The 18737-nt window shown below is 35.3% G+C and overlaps 1 protein-coding gene across 2 annotated transcripts in view; it reads left to right on the top strand.

The window, feature by feature from the left end:
* LOC121406840 (putative methyltransferase NSUN7) overlaps nt 1-13761 on the top strand; it is a 39360-nt gene extending 25599 nt beyond the window's left edge. For both annotated transcript variants that reach the window (XM_041597721.1, XM_041597713.1), the window contains exons 8-12: nt 418-519; nt 1867-2114; nt 3619-3826; nt 6664-6831; nt 10981-13761. In XM_041597721.1, the coding sequence (XP_041453655.1) occupies nt 418-519; nt 1867-2114; nt 3619-3826; nt 6664-6788 (683 nt within the window). In that variant the 3' untranslated portion in view covers nt 6789-6831; nt 10981-13761. The remainder of the gene's footprint in view (nt 1-417; nt 520-1866; nt 2115-3618; nt 3827-6663; nt 6832-10980) is intronic.
* Nucleotides 13762-18737: the final 4976 nt, after the last annotated feature.

The raw sequence follows: 18737 nt of genomic DNA, 5'->3' as shown, positions 1-18737 counted from the left end.
AGGCAGGGAGAAATAACGAGTGGGGGAGGGGAGGCAAGTAGCAAAAAAATTGTGTTTTATTTAACATCTAAAGTAGATGTGAAATGATTTCATAGATTGACTTTTAATAGTGATACATGAAACATGTGGGGTTGTTTTTCCATTGAAACTAAAGAATTGTTTTCAGTTGTAACTTTTCTAGCATTGACAGTTACCATGGCTACAGCACTTAACAGCCAATCAAAATCAAGGTTTCCTTGGTACTTACCATTGATGTTACAGTTACAATCAGTGGTTTGTTTTCAGGACCCATCTTGATAAATTTGGGGTAGCGATATAAAAGAAAGCTCAGCTTGCAGTTAACTAAGTTTCTATATGTTGATTTTTCAAATGCTCATGCAAATTTGCAATGTGTTCTTCCTTTTTTTTTAATTGTAGATCCAAGTATTTTGAGAGAACTTTCCCAAGAAGGACAAGACACAGATAGGATAGATGAACTAGCACAGGAGCACATGGACCTCATGAAACATGCCTTGAAATGTGAGTTCTTTTAAAGGAGACATGCCAGGACCCCGTCTTGATGCAATCAACTACAACTATGGAAAGCCAGCAACAACAACATCTAAAATGCATGTTTATTTCAAAATGTTTTATAGATACGACTTATATCCATACATTCATCGTTTTCTTGACAATTCAGTGTGCTTCTCTTTGTTCACAAAGTACATTGTGCAAATTTTTTGAAGAAAAAATTATGACATTGATGGATTTTTATATAGTTGGCGTTGAATGGATCAATCGTAACTCTTTGTAAGACTAGCTCCAGGTCTCACTCCTTAAGCGCGAGACTCCCACTCTTCCTTACTCACATACTCTTGCTCTTCCCCAAAATCTCATGCCTGTAATACAGCCTATCCTCATGTTCATACGATGCCTGGTAATCTTACACTGAGTCACTGTCCCCTGCCTAAAATCTGACACATCGCTGGTCTTTGAATTTGGCATCTCTGTTTAAGGGAGAGAAAATTGCCCAGTACTATGTGAGGTGTCTTGTAGACTGTGTTTTGAATAGTTACAAAGTAGTTTAAAAATAATAATACATGAGATTTGTATAGCGCATTTTCCATCTTGATTAGATGCTCAAGGTGCTTCAGAGCAGAACAACAACAAAAGCTATTTAAATGTACTGTACATATAATACATGTCTGAACAATATGTCTATCAAAAAGCACTCTTAAGCAGGTATGTTTTCAGGTTGCTCTTGATGGTGGTCAGTGAAATCTGGGTTTTCAAACTCTGTGGAAGAGAATTCCACAGGTTAGGCCCTGCATGAGCAAAGGCCCGTTCCCGTCATGATTTCTTAGCAATTGGAATTTGTAAGAGATTAGATGATGAGGATCGTAAGGTTCTTGAGGGTTGGTAATTATGCATCAAAAAATTATTGGAAGTGGGGGAAGTTCCATTGACTACATGTATATGAAAAATCAAAAGAAGGATTTTAGAGACTATGCATTCCTTCAGGGGCAACCAGTGAAGAGTTTTCGAATATGCCTTTTGAGGCAACTATTACCCACACAGAGTAAATTAGCCTATAATTTTAGTTGTATAGGAAAATTCAAAGTACTCGCTTTGCTACTTGGTAACACAATTATTGTGGTGTGAATGTACATATATAATTGGTAAGAAGTGGATAACTGGGTTATCATTCAAGAGGGTCTAAATGACAAGACTACACTGCTCAGGATGTTGCATTATGGGTTAGAAACCTGGCCAGATTTTGTTAATTGAGGACTTGAGGTGGTACTATATATGATTACTGGTTCTTATTTGCATTAAATCCTTGTGAAACACCCCCCCCCCTTATCTTGATTTTTAATACATACACAGTTTACAGAGTCCAAGCGGTAGTCTACGCCACCACGTCAATCATGAAGGAAGAGAACGAGAACGTCGTCGCCAAATCTGCTGAGTTCACCAACTCAAAGATGAGTACCAAGAATAACCCCTACCGGCCCGTGCCCCCCGTCCTGCCCCTCACCCCGCACGACCTTGAGCTGCAGAGCTCTGGCAAGTTTCTCCGGATGGAACCCTCAAATATCATGGGAGGCTGTTTTGTGGCTATTCTCAGTAGAGAGGTAAGAGAAACTCTGTATAAATTCAGTTCAAGGATGGTTGCTCTGTAATCTCTAGAAAATCTGAACAAAATGACTCAACCATCTTTTCAGTATGGGTATTTCTGTAAGAAATCTTGAAGATTAAAATATGAAAGAAAGGGGTGTCTTAGTTCTGATTATAAATACAATAGATAGTATGAATGTAGTTAATGTTTTGTGTTTAGAGGGAAACTCAAAAGTTAATGTGAACCTGGGATAACTTGGGAATGGGGGATTCGGTCCAGTTTTAGTGTTTTATTGGCCTACATCATTTTTCGTCTTTAATATTTCAAACAGAATTTTCATGAATATTCATCATAAGCAATTACAGTATTACATTTTTACAAAAATATTCACATATATTTGAAATTAAAGTGATATATGATACATGCTTCTATGCAGATTTGCTTTACTTTATAAATAATCTCTACATTCTTTAATGATATTGCTAAAATCTTACATGCATGATTTGCATCAGAGCATAATAGTATACCTGCATGTAGTATATTTTATTTGAATGACTCATTAAGAATTACATGTACACAAAAGAAATCTTATTTTGCGCCTTTCATGGAAGAAATCAAGAGATTGTGCATCTCCGATCAACCTTGATTCTCCGGAGGCTTCCGACGATGTAAGTTACGCCCAGCATAGGCAGACGTATCCAGTACCAAAGCACAAAATATTATATAATCATATATATATCTTGCACTACAACCACAATATTTCCACTTTAGGTCAGTGTAACCACCAAGATATTCTACCACAAGACACTCTATGTAACTATATTGTCTTCCATTGAAATAATTTATTTTTCTTGATATATTGTATTAGAAAAGAATCTCTGCCAAAACACACAATTGCATGAGACATATGTATCACAAACAGCACAAATTAGGGTTTTGGTGTACTGATATTCAATACATTTTCTTTTGAACTGTGACTTGTAGGATATATTAGATGGTTTGAATTAGAATTACTTATTCCAAAATTCTTTTCCACTTTCACACCTTATTAAAAGTCTATAGACCTTTATTTGTATAATTTTGGCAGACTGAAGCAAAATTCAATTTGGTATTCCTGCAGTTGGACTATAAGTACATTTGCACTTTATGTAAATCCCACTGTTACAGAATACATTTTCAGTATTCAAGGTATAGAGAAAATGGAGAAAGAGAAGAGAAAGAAGCACTCTTCAAAATAGGGAAATAAATAGAGTGGAAGAAAGAACAATGAATGAATGAACGAACGAACGAGCGAGCGATTGAGACTCAGTGAGTGAGTGTGAAAAGGGGATCTAGAAAATTTAAAAGATAGAGAGCTAGTATTTACTTCTACAATTCATGATATTACTTTATCTTGCAAGTGATGCAGCCGATTCAGTCTTAAACCAAACATGGTTAAAAGCAAATTTTCAGTCTTTGACACTATTCTTCCTCCAATACATACTTTGACCTTTGACCCGTGTGCCTTAAACCCCCCACAGGATGAAGCTATGAGTGCTGCTGATGTGCTGGCCAGGGCTGCTGCCAAGGGCCTGTGTGACCTACCAGACTCCAAGGAGGAGAAGAAGAAGCGGAAGGGGAAGGGTCAGGCTGCAAACAAGAAGTCCAGGCAGCCCAAGACTCTGGCACAGAAGGTGGAACTGCCAAAGGAAGCCAAGTCGGGCAAGCAGAAGCCAGTCAGGACAGCGAGTAAGTACTCAAAGCTGCTTTCCCCTCTCTCTTGGTTTCCACCTACAGATCAGGGACCAGTTTCACAAAGAACTTACGATTAAAGTAACTTTGCTACATTATGGTTTAGCAACCAATCATAATCAAGGCCCAGTGCTGACGTGCTTGGAATTACATAATCACTGAGTTTACTATATGTTTTTAAAATATATCTGATAACACAGTTCAATCTAGCAGATCTTGAGAGACAGAAATATTTTAGGTTATGAGAGTTATGAACATGTCGTTACATTTTCATGATTTGTCAGGTTTGCAGGTGCTTGGATTTCTATCATATTTATTCAATACTTTGATACTGTATTATCATTATATGCATTTTTAGAGTTGAATATTATAAAGTATGTGAAGATCACCCTTGTTAAAAATATGTTATTATTTGGAATTTTGCATGTCGTTTTTAGCATCACTTAAAAATCATCAATATTATTTTTCCTGTTAGTGTTATATTCACTTTTTCTTTATGAAGATGTATTATGCATTTTTGCAATATCACAGGAGACACAATAGCTTTGTTTTCACTATTTTAATTTGCTTTATTTATGATTTGATTTGATTTTCATTTTGTTTTGAATTATTTTCTATCATTTGAAAATTTGAAGAAAAAAAATTAGATGATCACGTAATATATCCATCACAAAGAAGTATTTATATTCTTTCAGAATTATGTCCTTCATACATATGTTTTACAGCACATTACTATACAGTGTAGGAAATTTATGCCCACTTTGAGGTTATTGCATGTGTGATCCCTGCATAATTTCACTGCATATTTATTTATATTATCAATACTACATGTATTTGAAGAGTTGTTCCTGGAAATAGATAGAGTTAGTAGACAGATATAGTAGATATTTTAGATATATCTACATGTAAGCGTGCATAAGATAGATTGATACCCACTGGCGGATCAAGGGAAGGGGGGGGGCAAAGCCGGCCCTTGGCCCCCCCCCTTCCCCTTTTGAGAAGCAAATTTAAATAAAAATATGTAATGTAAAATGCTGTTGAAACAGAAGTTTATCCCCCCCCCCCCTTGAAAGTGAAGGCTTTTTTTTTGTTTGTTTTTTTGCTTGTCAAATTTTTTTGGGGACAAAATATTTTTAAAAAAATTGTTAAAAGCCTTTTTTTGGTCAAATTTCTTTGGAGACGAAATATCCTTAATTTTTGGTTAAAAGCCTTTTTTTTTTGCTTTTCAAATTTTGATCAAATTTTTCCTCAGAAAAATGTGCCCCCCCCTCCTTTTGGAAAATCCTGGACCCACCCCTTTTGATACCTGTAGTTCATTTTATATGGGAAAAAAAGATGATCATGACCCAGGCATAAAAATCTCAGAGTAAATTGATTTAGCCATGGATACAAATTGAAATAATGAACAATGAAGAGAATTCATTGTTTTTATTTATTAATGAATTTACATTATAACGGAAAAAAAATCAATATATAAGTAAGATCTCTCTCTATTTTTTTTATATAAGGTTCAATTGTAGTCTCTCTGGTCTTAAGAATAGACACAGTAGTAGCATGAGAATGAACATTAACAACCTATTGATAGAGAATGCACTGAAGTATACAAAACATTTATCTAGCAGTTCTCCATTAATTAGTAGAGAATCCCCTGATAAAAAAAATCAAATCTACTTGTATTTCCATATTTGATTATTTTTGTTCACTTCTATATATGCATTGGCTAAAGAAAAAGGTAAATTTAATGGATTTATTATTATTATTTTTTTGTTGCAGTTTATAGTTTAGTCTGACTTAGTTTGTTTCATCTTCAGAATACTTAATGATTGCACAAGACCTTACTTGATGACTAGCATTGTAGGTTTTGTATTTTCGCTAGTTTCTTATCCAAGGTTTAAAGTCTCATAGGAAATATGATCATGTTATTTAGTTTCTGTAGATCTTAATATACAGAGCTTAAACAATAATTTATTGAAAACAAGAAAACGATAATTAAATACAACAAAAGATAATTCCTACACATATGAATATAAGAACAGCCAAGCTTGTAACAGTGCATCTTGAGTAAATCAGGAAAAAGAAAATAGTTTTGTGTACAGTATGAACAATGATGATTTTTTTTGGTAAGTTTTTCATTAAATGTCAATATTTTGGGACAATAAGGCTCCTTTTCTAAAAGGCACATATTCATATACAGAAGAAATGAAAAGGAAAAAAAGTGAAAACATATGCAAGGCCAATAGGTGGAGAATATTAGTTGAGCCCTATCAATTGAGCATCCAAGACCACAGCCATTGGTTGCCATGGAATGAATGAAGTCCTCTTGCTTTTGGGATGGAATACCAGGGTTTGAATTACAATGCAAGATGGGCTCATGTGAGCACATACTTGGCTTAGAGGTGGACTAGGGTTGTTCTTATATTCATCGTTCTGTATTCTGAAGTTGGGTTTCACTTTAATAGACTATGGTCTAACTCTGTGCTAAAATCATGGGAAGCCCAAAATGTCAAATTTTGTTAACAGTATATATTTCTAATATGTTCAATGTGCCCTTTCTGTTTTAAAGTGGTGGAAACTAAATTTCAGTTATCATTCCTAGATAGCTATGGATAAATCGGTCATCATAAACTTCTAGTGTAAGAGATGTATGTCAAAATTGGTTTTCCGAAATTAAACCACAGTTTAAGACCAGAGTTTATATTAAACCCAAGTTCAGAATAGGGATCACGTTACTCAATCGTAAATGCACATGATTCCAGTAATTCTCACCTCAGACCAATGTAAGTATATATGAAGCACTGTCCTTTGCAACCCTTCAATCTTGTGTGACGATTCAGAATCTGCGGATGGTATCAAGCAGCCTACCAAGAGGAGCCCAAAAGCCAAGCCCAGGACCCGCCACGATGCCTGGATGCATATCAGTTCACAGCACCACCGCCTCATGCTCTCGTCACCTCCCTAAAGCCAAACACTCAACCTGAAGCAATATCAACATGCATGCATGGGTACCAATCACAAAAAAAGCATTTTGAAATTCAATTCTAATCAATGTTTGCGGTGTGTGGCAGCTTGTATTAGTCTAATCATGCACACGTAGATAGAATCCAATATGCATAGTTTAGACCCCAAGTTTGTCACAAAAAGCATTTTGAAATTAGAAATTCATTGATGTTTGTGGTGTGCTGCGGCTCATGATAATCTAGTACATCATCATCATCATCATCACCATCATCATCACCATTATCATCATCATCACCATCATCATCATCACCATTATCATCATCATCACCATCATCATCACCATCATCATAATAGTCACCATCATCATAATAGTCACCATCATCATCATAATCGTCACCATCATCATCATCACCATCGCAAACATCATCATCATCACCATCATCATCACCATCATAATCACCATCATCATCATCATCACCATCATAATCACCATCATCATCATCACCATCATCATCATCATCATCATCATCACCATCACCATCATCATCATCATCATCACCATCACCATCATCATCATCAACAACATCATCATAGAGTCACTATAAAGCATAGTTACGACCCCAAGTTTTGATTTTCATTTTTTGCCAGTCACAAAAAGCATTTTGAAATTAAAATCTAATCAATGTTTGTAGTGTTTTGTAGCTTGTAATGATGTAATCTTGCACATTTAGGTAGAATCCACCATGCATAGTTTAGACCTAATGTTTGCATTTTCATGTGGTGCCAGTCACTAACAAAAAGTATTTTATAATTAAAATCTAACCAAAGTTTGCTGTGTGTTGCAGCTTATATTAATTTTGCACATTATTATCATCACATCATTCCTTCACATGATATAAATTTAGAAAGGTCTGTCACTAGGAAAGTGTGGACCCAAAGTTTTCATTTTCATTGGGTAACAGTCACAGAAAGCGTTTTGTAATTGAAATCTATATCAATGTTTGTAGTGTTGGCATTTGCATTTTCATTCCTCATGTTATGCTCATTTATTTAAGCCAAGAGGGCTTTTAATCAGTGAATTATATGAGGAGTGTGCTGCTCTTTTGGCACCCAAGCATACCTCAACACCTTGAATTTGGTGGAAATATAAAAAAAATTTACCATTGTCCTGTTAAAACATGATTTTCCTTTTTCTGCTGCATAATCCTTTATGGGAAATATAGTATTTCTATTTTTGAGCAACATTATCCCTTTTTTCCAGTTTACATGGGAGGTCTGCCAATTTTTTTTTTTTTACACAGAATGTAATCCCTCATTCACAAATCTTAACTGACTCAAACCATGGGCATTTCTACATGTACCCATGTCTGTCAACACAGAAACAGTTCTACACTTTTAATATGCCTTGTATTACATGAAATACATGTAGTCAGTTGTTGAGCATTTTCTCGCACTAAGATTCCAAAGAAAACTCTTCTGCTTCAGAGTCGAATACTTTTTGTTCATACTTGAGAGCATGCATCAGTGCAACTAGAATGTGCCTGAGAATGATCCTCAACCCCTCTTCCATTATCAAAAAGCAATGCACTGTATCTATTGTTCTAGTTGTATTATTAAACTGAATGCAAATATCATTTCAAGTGATACTTGTTGCATGCAATTTATCATTAATTTCAACAATTTAATTCATCATTTCTTTTGCAGAGTTCTTGTCCTTCAGGCCTTCACTTCATGATTTTAATCCATTTCTCTTCTTCCTTTTGGGTTGATGCTTTACTAACAAATCATTAATACTTTCCCTTCAGACTTTAAATCCTTGATCTACATGTATAAATTTTTTTTGTTCCTTTAGATACTATAGTCTTCATGCATATTTCATTCAACTTTGTCCCTATGCGCTTTGTAAGGTCTCGGATATTATTACTCTTGCTTTAGCTACCTAGTAGGATTCCAAAGAATAAACCCTACAAGGTCCCATTTACCTCACCTGGGTTGAGTGCAGTACAGTGTGGATCAATTTCTTGCTAAAGGAAATTATGCTATTGCCAATGTAAACCCATGACCCTCTCTTTCAAAGTCTGGAGATGATAAAAAGTTTGACTCTGTCATGAAATGTTCTCTGAAAAATATATGGGTTTGCTTTTGATTATTTACTTTAAAATTTTCATTTTTTTTAATCATTTCATTCATCTTTTACAGGTTCATGCATTCCTTGTTGCAGAATGTACCTGATAAAATGACATTTGAAACAAAATGCTTGTTTATATATACTGTGACTTTGCACAACTTCCTAGTTCTGAGAGTTAGAAGAAAAACAAATGTTTATCTTTAAGCATTTGATGTGTAACTTGTGTGAATTGTTGTTGCTAATCAACCATAATGAATGTAATATTAATATCTGGTATTTCTTTTGTTTTAGTAATTCTTCTGATTCAGGGGATCATAATCTTTCCAACTTTACATATTTCTTTATAAATGACACTTTTTTTTTGCTGGATGTAATGTAATCTTAGGGCTAGACAAGTACATGTAGCTTGTGTGTTTAAAAAAATCGGGGGGGGGGGGGGGGGGTTCACTCAAATTATATTTTGATTGGGGTGTGCCTCGCGAAATGCTGAAATGGGGGTCTAAGAAACTGACCACACGGTAAAACACGGGGTCTTGGTACACGCTTGCGCAGTATATGTGGATGCTAGCAGTGCATGGAGCTGCTAGCTTAGGGAGTTGTGAAGCCATGCGTGCAGCTCTTGCATGTGGTGCTCTCGCTGGACAAATTTGGCAGGGCCAGCTAGGGAACTGAGATTTTCGTTACGGGGGTCTTGCGAGCGAGGGGGGGGGGGGGGGGTTTCGGAACAGAACTTTTGTCATTCAGAGTATCTAGAGAACTGAAAGATAGGTCTGAAAAGGGGGTCATCAAAGCGGCATGGCCCCGTACCACCAATATATGTGAGTGCCCCCTCCTCTCTCCCCCCCCCCGGGAAAAAATCATTAGAATCAGTGAGTAAATGATCAACTAGATAAACATAAATATTCTTGTGATTTTCATTGTACACGTAGTATGTAATTCACCTTACATGTAAAATTGATGTTATTACCATCTGCACTCCACATTCTCATATAAACTGCACAGCAATTTCATTCATGCTGTTGAATAATTTCTCTTCATTCTTGATTGAAAATAACATGTCTTGTATTCTCAAAGTTTGCTTTGGTTAAACAGAGACTTATTACTTGTTGTGGCCTAGACTTGGCCAAGCTGTCGGCCTGTGCAAAAGTCAGTTTGCTAACTAGTGAGGCCGGGATTGTCTCCCAAAATTCTTTCGTGACTAGGTTATCTAGCAAAATAAATCATAATTAGCATTCAAAATTCTTAAGTCAAAACGAGAAATAAAAGTTAGGCCACAGCATAAAGTTAGATCACTGCATAAAGTTAGGCAGCTTTTTAGAATACTGGCCTTGATGTTTTGGCTTGATGTGCGAGTTTAAAGGAGATTTTTTTTTTAAGAATAAGATATCAATGTTGTTGAGATTTGTTTTAACTTTACTAGTTGAGTTCATGTATGTTTATTGAAAGAAAAAAGAGTAAAATCTGACTTCACACATGTATATCATCATAGATTCGCATTTGATCAATACAAATCTTGCGGTACTGTTCTAGTAACAATGTTCATTTTGATTGATACCCAGAGGAGGTTTGTATTGTGAATAATGGATGGAATATTCCCTTTAAAGTTTGATTTGTGTCTCCTGAGACACCATGATATCATATTTAAATACAGATGCTTATTCATCCATAAGTTACAAATACCATGCATTCAGTGTATCTTTCGTTCAGATATGAATTCCATAATAAGAAGTTTTGCAATCAATCAGGAATATAAAAAAGAGTTCTGGGGAGCGTTTCATGAAAGGACTTGTCGGACGTTTTATCCAACAAGTCCCATTTTATCCGACAGTTACCATAGTAACAGTGCCTCTCAGCCAATCAGAATCAAGGAAAGATGTCAGATCTGACAACTTGTCAGACAAAAATGTTGATGAAACGGTCCCCAGATTGGTTGGTGGCCTTTGAAATGGCTAATGATCTTAATTGAGCATTGTTTTTCTCAATCGATTGTAAATTGTTGTGTAACAGAGCTCTTGACTTGTTTAATCACCTTTGTGATTTTTGTGTTTCATCTCCATCATCTCAGGTGCCATGTTTGCACATCATTTCAATCGCAAGGAATCAAAGATGCAGACCATGGCTAGGTCGCAGTGCAATGTCCCCCAGGCCCTCGATAAACAACCCAGGGGCGTACCCCTTACCCATTCAACCATCATCCGGATCCAGCCGAAGGTGGAAGTCACCCCCATGCACAAGAAGGTCATCAACCATCCGAAACCATTCCTGTAAATGACACCTACTCTTGAACCGGGTCCCAGTGCAGTGTACTTTAGGCCCTCGATAACCAACCCAGGGGCATACCCCTTACCCATTCAACCATCATCCGGATCCAGCCGAAGGTGGAAGTCACCCCCATGCACAAGAAGGTCATCACCCATCCAAAACCATTCCTGTAAATGACACCTACGCACGAACCGGGTCCCAGTGCAGTGTACTTTAGGCCCTCGATAACCAACCCAGGGGCATACCCCTTACCCATTCAACCATCATCAGGATCCAGCCGAAGGTGGAAGTCACCCTGATGCACAAGATGGTCATCAACCATCCGAAACCATTCCTGTAAATGACACCTACGCTTGAACCAGGTCCCAGTATGGTGCATTGTACCTTAGGCCCTTGATAACCAACCCAGGGGCATACCCCTTACCCATTCAACCATCATACGCATCCAGCCCAAGATTGAAGTCACCCCCATGTACAAGAAGGTCATCAACCATCCAAAACTTAATTGCACTTGGATGGTGTTTCATATCGCTGGTTGTTAGTTCCGAGCAATCTTAAGAAAGATTGGTGATCATTTCTTACACCTGTAGAGCAAAATCAACACCATTGAAGCATATATATTTTCACACGAAGGATCGCCAATCTTTTGTAAAGTTGTTCGTACAGTTGCTAGTAATTTACGAACAGCTTTATTAAACACGGACCCACCAACTAACTTTCCTTGTCTGATAAGGAGAGTCGTATGTTTGGTTAAAAATGTTTGGTTGTACATTTCATATGTATTTGTGAAAAAAATCTGTCTTTTCATACTAATGAATAGGAAATATAGCAATGTCCCATTTTCAAGCCTCTTTCTTGGGTTATAGGTTCAGCAGGTGAGAGTATATATTCCAAGCATTCCCATTGGATTTAATCTTTGAGACCATGTCTTTGGGAACTTCCATAACAATGTGGTTTTTTAGGTAAAAATTTGGTGAAAATGGCTATTTGTGTCTACTTTTTCCCCAACTCAGGTCAATTTTTTTCAATCAGAGCCATTAATCATGGGTGCATTATGACATCCAAATTCAATGTGGAATGTGTTTGTTGTTGTGTTTATTTTTTTTTAGATTTCAGTCTAGCTTTTAATTGGTGATTGATGGTAGATACTTTTAGGGGCTTTCACATTTGGGTGCGTGACTCTTTGCGACCATTGGGATCCTGTGCAAAATAGAATGCAAGCAAATGGTGATGTGAACGATTGTTTGAACAATTGTTAAATCCCTGTTCTACATTAATGTTCAATACCCTCATTGAAAGACATAATTTTAACCAGCTGAATGATTAGCTGCTTGTCCAAACTTAACAGGTTAATATTAACTTTGTAGAAGTTTTAATAAATAGATAAATAGTTTAATTCATAAAATTCTCATATTTGTGTACAGATGTTCAGGCCGAGTCCACCCCAAAAAGTAATTGTAAATAGAGACAAATTAAACAAGCATAACACTTAAGATTCCATGAAAATCAGATTTGAAATAAAAATATTTTTCAAACATGTTATTTAATGTTTTGCTAATCTTACGAACCAGTATGAATGAATTCTGGTTGGTGTGCTAATGAGGGAACCCATTTATTTTGTATGTTATTCTATGAAACATGCAATACAGTAGGCCCTTCATAAGTTGACTGAAAATTAGCTGGTAGCCTTCAAGAAGCCAATGAGTCCTTTCTTGCAAGTGATGGCAACCTTGTTCAAAATAGCAGCTGTTCATGTTGCACATGGCACAGCCAACATGGATGAAAGTGTTGTTACATACCACAAATATAGTGACAGTTGATATGTGATCATATGAAATATTTTACTAAAAGGTTATCAGCGGAATAGTACAATTATATTTTCATTGTAATCAAGACAATATAGGATTGTTATAATTAAATTCATGCAAACTGTGCTGTAGCTATCACTACTGAACTTGACCTTGAAACAGTCTTTTTATTCTTGTATTTCCGTGAGGTCTTTTTGTGTTTTGAAACAATTTTTCTGTTATTGATGATTATTGATTGTTTAAATATGATTCGTTCATGATAGATCCTTATTATCACAGGTTCATGGGTAACTCATTGTTCAAGTGCATTTCTATGTAATATCTTCTTGCAACTCATGTGTGCCTTTCCATATATTTTATTTTATATGTTTGTAAAATTGCATTTATATATGTACAGTGTATTCCACACATTTTAAAGTGACTCCTTGGTGTGAGTAAAATATTGGTACATGTACATTTGAGCTTTGGGTTTTTACAAATTTCAGCATTTATGTTTGATATACATGTATTATTGGGTTTGAAATATTACTGTTTTCATATACCATTGAATGTAAACTTATATACCGTAATTTATTTAGAAGTTTTTTAGATAATGGAAATAGGATTTTTTTTGTTTAGGGGGCGGGGGAAAGGTGGTCATCTTGGCATAGAAATTAACCTGGTCGCTTTTCTATTACCCAATATTACCCATTTGTATATACCCTCCCCCCCAAAAAAAAAGGGGAAATGTATTCAAATTGAAATTAATTATAAATTAAGAAATGAATGAATAAGTAGATGAAAGAATATTAATGAATAAATGACTGAATAAATAAGTGAATAAGTTAATAACCAAATATTAAATTAATAACAAAATATACGAAATACAAGATTTGAATTTTCAGAATTACACGCTTAAGGATATTTGTCTAGATATCCAAGTTGTAATGTCAAAGTCATGAGAACATTATATAACTATGAAAAAAGTATATATGTTCCTGTAATTGGAGTTGTTATTTGTGGAGTTTATCTTGCTGCACACTGAACTAATGCTTTGAGGATGAGATCAGAGACGGACAGTTGCCCTTTATAAATATTATTATTATTATTCTGTTAAAATCCCACCTATTTGATGCAGATTTCATAGTTGTGATAAAAATGATTATTTTATGAATGTAAAGCATTACAGGGTAATTAACTTGAAAAATGGTTGTTGACTTCAATAGTACAATGTTGAAGGATAGAAAGGGATTGTAGAATTCTATTGTAAAAATGTGCAAAATTGGGCAAAGTGAATATTGATTTCGTTGGTCAGGATTTGAGAGAAAACAGTTAATACGGGCGTGCTCACTAATTTAATGTTATTTGAAGAATAATGGTGAATGCAATATCAGTTGTTGCTTCAGGGTTGTGGCATGCACTGTTTCCAATTTTAACATGATTGTTGTAGCAATGTATTATCTTCTAGAATTGCAATATGTTTTGCATTTTCATGACCAAAGATAAATATCTTGAATCAGGGCTTGATTCCGTTCACAGTAAATATAGGTATTTTATTTCTCACTTCTGTATTTCTTGGGTATTTTTGAGGACTCATATTTGTTGTGGTCATCAATGTAGCTATTAATTAGATAAGGCAATCTTAATGTAGTACACATCAGACGTTATGCAATAGTTGTAATCATTTGTTTTATTGTCCGTTCATCTTGCCAATGTATTATTTCCAATTTGGTTTCAACAATATCATCTCTCAAAAACAAAGTAAGTACTTAATCCTTAGCAATTTCATGAATATTTTTTGTTAGTAACTGTGTTATCATGTAGAAAGTCTTGTATTGTGTTGTTCTGTGGTTAGATGTGTTGCCTTGAAGGTATTAGGTCTTGGGTTCTAACCAACCCCTTGTTTCATCTATTCTTCACTCTTTAAAAGGAAACTGAACTTTAAAGAGATGTATCCCACAGCTATAGACCCATACGCTTTAGGACAGTGTTTATACTGTACATATAGGCCTTCCCTTCAATAAAAATATATATACAATATATTGTAAATTTTGGTTTAAAAAATAAAATTGACCAACCAACATTTTTCTGATGAAAAACAAAGAATGCCTTAAATCATTTCAGCACAGCATTTTCCTGACAAATATTATAAATTGGAATAAGCCAGTTCATGGTTAGCTCATGATCAACTTTTCTCAAATGACCTTTGTGATTTTTCATTAGGATAAGCACTATCATTTTCAAATGTAGATGTTGCGTAAGCTTTACCGGTAGAGTATTCAAATTCTAAGAACAAAAGGCATTGTATAGACCAGGTGACTAGAATAGTACATCAGGGATAAAGTTTGGAAATCTGTTTTATTGTCTGCCTTTGGCACATTTGACTATTGTTTAGGCTACTGTCAAATACCAGTGATTATGAAGGCTCTATTTATTACTCTTCAGCTTGGATGTGATAAAATGAATATTTTGAAAGGAATACATGAATAATCATCAAATCACAAATGCCTATGTCAGTGAATGTGAAAGCCACCTTCATGGTTTATCTCAAATGACCTTTATCTGCTCGTGCGCAGTTTACAACCGTGAACAGGCTTATTATAAATAGTAGTGAGAATATCATTTGTCATTCCAATTGGCTTGTATCATAAGACTATTTCCCGGGTGGGGGGGCACTTACATTGACGAGTGGATACCATGCGCGACCAAAAAAAACACGTAAAAAGGATGTCCTTTTCACGATAGGGCACGTTACGTACGTAACAAGGGTGTCAAAACACAAAAATAATAAAAAAAAGGTATCTATTTCGCTAGGAAAATTACGTGTTTAGGGTCGAATTTGCGGGAATGATAAAACAAAATTAAAATGTTTTATAAAGTATGTCGTTTTTTACGAAACTGTTCGTGTTTAGAGTACGATTTGCGCGAGGTATAGAAGGTGGGGTCGTACTAAACCCAAATAAGGTAAAGTAACAATAATACATTCCTGTACTTGTTTAGGGGTTCATTTCAGGGAATATTTGCCAGAGTATCGTTTTGTTTCCAATACTTGTTACTGGTAGGGTTTCACATGCCAATACTTGTTAAGGGGTGCATTTTCAGAATATGGAAATTACGTGTTTAGGGTGCTTTTCGAGACCCCATGGTCGCGTATGGTATCCACTCGTGAATGGAAGTGGCCCCCCGGGACTATTTGTATCTTAACTAAGGTTATGTTATCATAATGTTGGATCATTGACCTACTAGGTCCATGGTTGGATCGAGGTACTGAATAGGATGAAGAGTTGGGCCGTTAGTTGGTACTTATCAAATTGTTTGTTGTGTATGGCTTTTAGCATTTTGATAGAACTTTGAAATATACATTCCATTGTTTGTTTCATAATCTACAATTTAATACTTGGGATGTTTCATAAAGCAGTATATAAAGTTATGCATAACTTTACAAATAATAGTGTTTTGAAGTACCAACTTGTGAGTCAACAGTTGTTCATAACAAATTAGGACTAGCACAAATCAATTAAATTATTAATAAACCACAAATCATATGTTACCCTGAAGCAGTTTGATTCATTTTCATATTTCAATCTTCATAAAATCATTTCATCTTCTGTCTGAAACACAAATTTAGCTTTCCATATCCCAGTTGTTTGTAAGTTTATGCATAACTACGTGAAACGCTCCATGAACATGGCATTTTTTTTTCATTTTCTGTGGCCCAATGTAAAATTTGATTTGATTTAATTTTTCAAATCTCCCCATTGGGCAATCTCTTCAGATCATGTAAATCATTTCATTTTGGCATCACTATCGATGCAGATCAGGGGCCCGTCTTACAAAGAGTTACGGCACCTATCTAAAGAAACCTCGCGTGCTCTGCATTTCCACCAATGCACTCGGCTGCATTTGGTGATAGTTTTTAGTAAAAAAAAATGTAAGTTTTCACAATTTCGAGGGGGGGGGGGGGGTAATTGTACATGTACATAAAAGCAAGTAACTGCATATAATGGGTACTATGTAATTTGTAAATCTCTATGTGTTTCCAGGTAGTTATTCAAAGTTGAGGGTGATGTATGCCAAAGAATATGTAAATAACACTATGATGCATGCATGCTTGAATCGTTGATGATTTAAAGCTTTACGATGTGATTACATTTGTACATACCTATGTTATTTTCTGAATTGAATGGAAATAAAAAAAATTATTTGTTAAACAACGATCTGTTTTGGTTTTGAAGTGTAATTTTTTTAGCTTCATTATTTTTGTGTGGAATGTCAAATTTCTTTCTTTCCTTTTAGTATTAAAGTTCCCTAGGAGGTTCTTATCCAACTTTCTTTACGATTAAGAAAAGTTCGAACGGTGTTATCATTTTCTCTGCAAACTTTTGGCAAGGAATTCAAGGCATTTGTGTATTATTTTTGCCCCAAATATTGATTTGTGACTAATTTTCTTTATTTTTATTTGATGCCATTGGCCTCCACTTCTTGCAATTTGGAGGGGGTTTATGAAAGAAAAATTGAATTATAAATTTTGTAATTATAGGGAAATTTGTGAGACATTGTTTCTTAATTTTTCTCCAAAGATTTTGATTTTTTTACATTTAATATTATTTTTTTTGTATTTCGACAATGAATGCTCCTATATCTTAGCTGAAAGACATTTAGACAAGGAGAGCTTTGAAAAAAATTCAACATCATTACCCTTAGCAAGCATTGCAAGAGGTTCAATTGGTGTTCCACCGGGGTTTTCCAAAATTTCGATTTGGTGCTGCTATTGTTCCTAAGCACAGTGGTTTTAAAGAGAAGGGAAAAGAGGGGTAGATGGAATATACAGGGTAATTACCGTGCGTAATTTCGTTAAAAAAAAGTGGAGTAAAAAAGGAGGATAAAGATATAGACAGTTTGAATTGATTTATTTAGTGGATAGCCTACCGTCTAAAAGTGGCAGAGTGGTTTTGAAGAGAAGGGAAAAGAGGGGTTCATGGAATATACAGGTTAATTACCGTGCCTATTTTCGTTAAAAAAGTGCATGAGTCAAAAAGGAGGATAAAGATATAGACAGTTTGAATCGATTTATTTCGTGGATACTTACTGTCTAAAAGTGGTAGAGGGGTTTTAAAAAGAAGGGAAAAGAGGGGTTTATGGAATATACAGTTTTATTACCGTTCTATTAATTTCGTTGGAAAAGCGGAGTAAAATTTTGTAACATTTAAGATAGATTGTTAGTAGGTTAACAAAATTTGTGGCACTGACTAAATGAATAGGCCGATCATTTTATTCAGATTTCGTCAGTTAAGTCAGTCAGTTATGAGAGGCCTGACTTGGCTGACAAAATAAGACAGAACTTTGAATTGGGAATTAAGATCATCAATCTGATTGTCGACCACTGACTGAATAAATTTTGGGCGATTTTGATTCTATCAACTTTCAGAAGAAGTAAATTCTGCTTTCTGTCAATCAACAGGTGTGCATGAGAAATTAACAAGCATGCATGTGGCACGAGCCATGAAATTTAGATGTCTATTGAATTAGGCATTCCTGCACACTTGTAATATACATTACTGGTATCACGTATCATTTGGGGGAAACTAAATTAGTTTATGAAAGCTGTGTATCGAGCTGCAGGCAGTGGCGTAACTAGGGGGGGGGGGGCATGGGGGAAAAGAGGGAGAAAGGAAGAGAAACATAGTGGGGAAAGAAGAAATCATTGTTCATTAAAATGTTATTATATTATGTTATGTTTTATTACATAAGAAGCATTTTTTTTCATAACGTT

The sequence above is a fragment of the Lytechinus variegatus genome, chromosome 1 (genome assembly GCF_018143015.1).
Source record: "Lytechinus variegatus isolate NC3 chromosome 1, Lvar_3.0, whole genome shotgun sequence".
In the NCBI taxonomy this organism is placed as follows: Eukaryota; Metazoa; Echinodermata; class Echinoidea; order Temnopleuroida; family Toxopneustidae; genus Lytechinus; species Lytechinus variegatus.
Note: the sequence above shows the minus strand (reverse complement) of the source record. Positions and strands in the feature narration are given on the sequence as shown.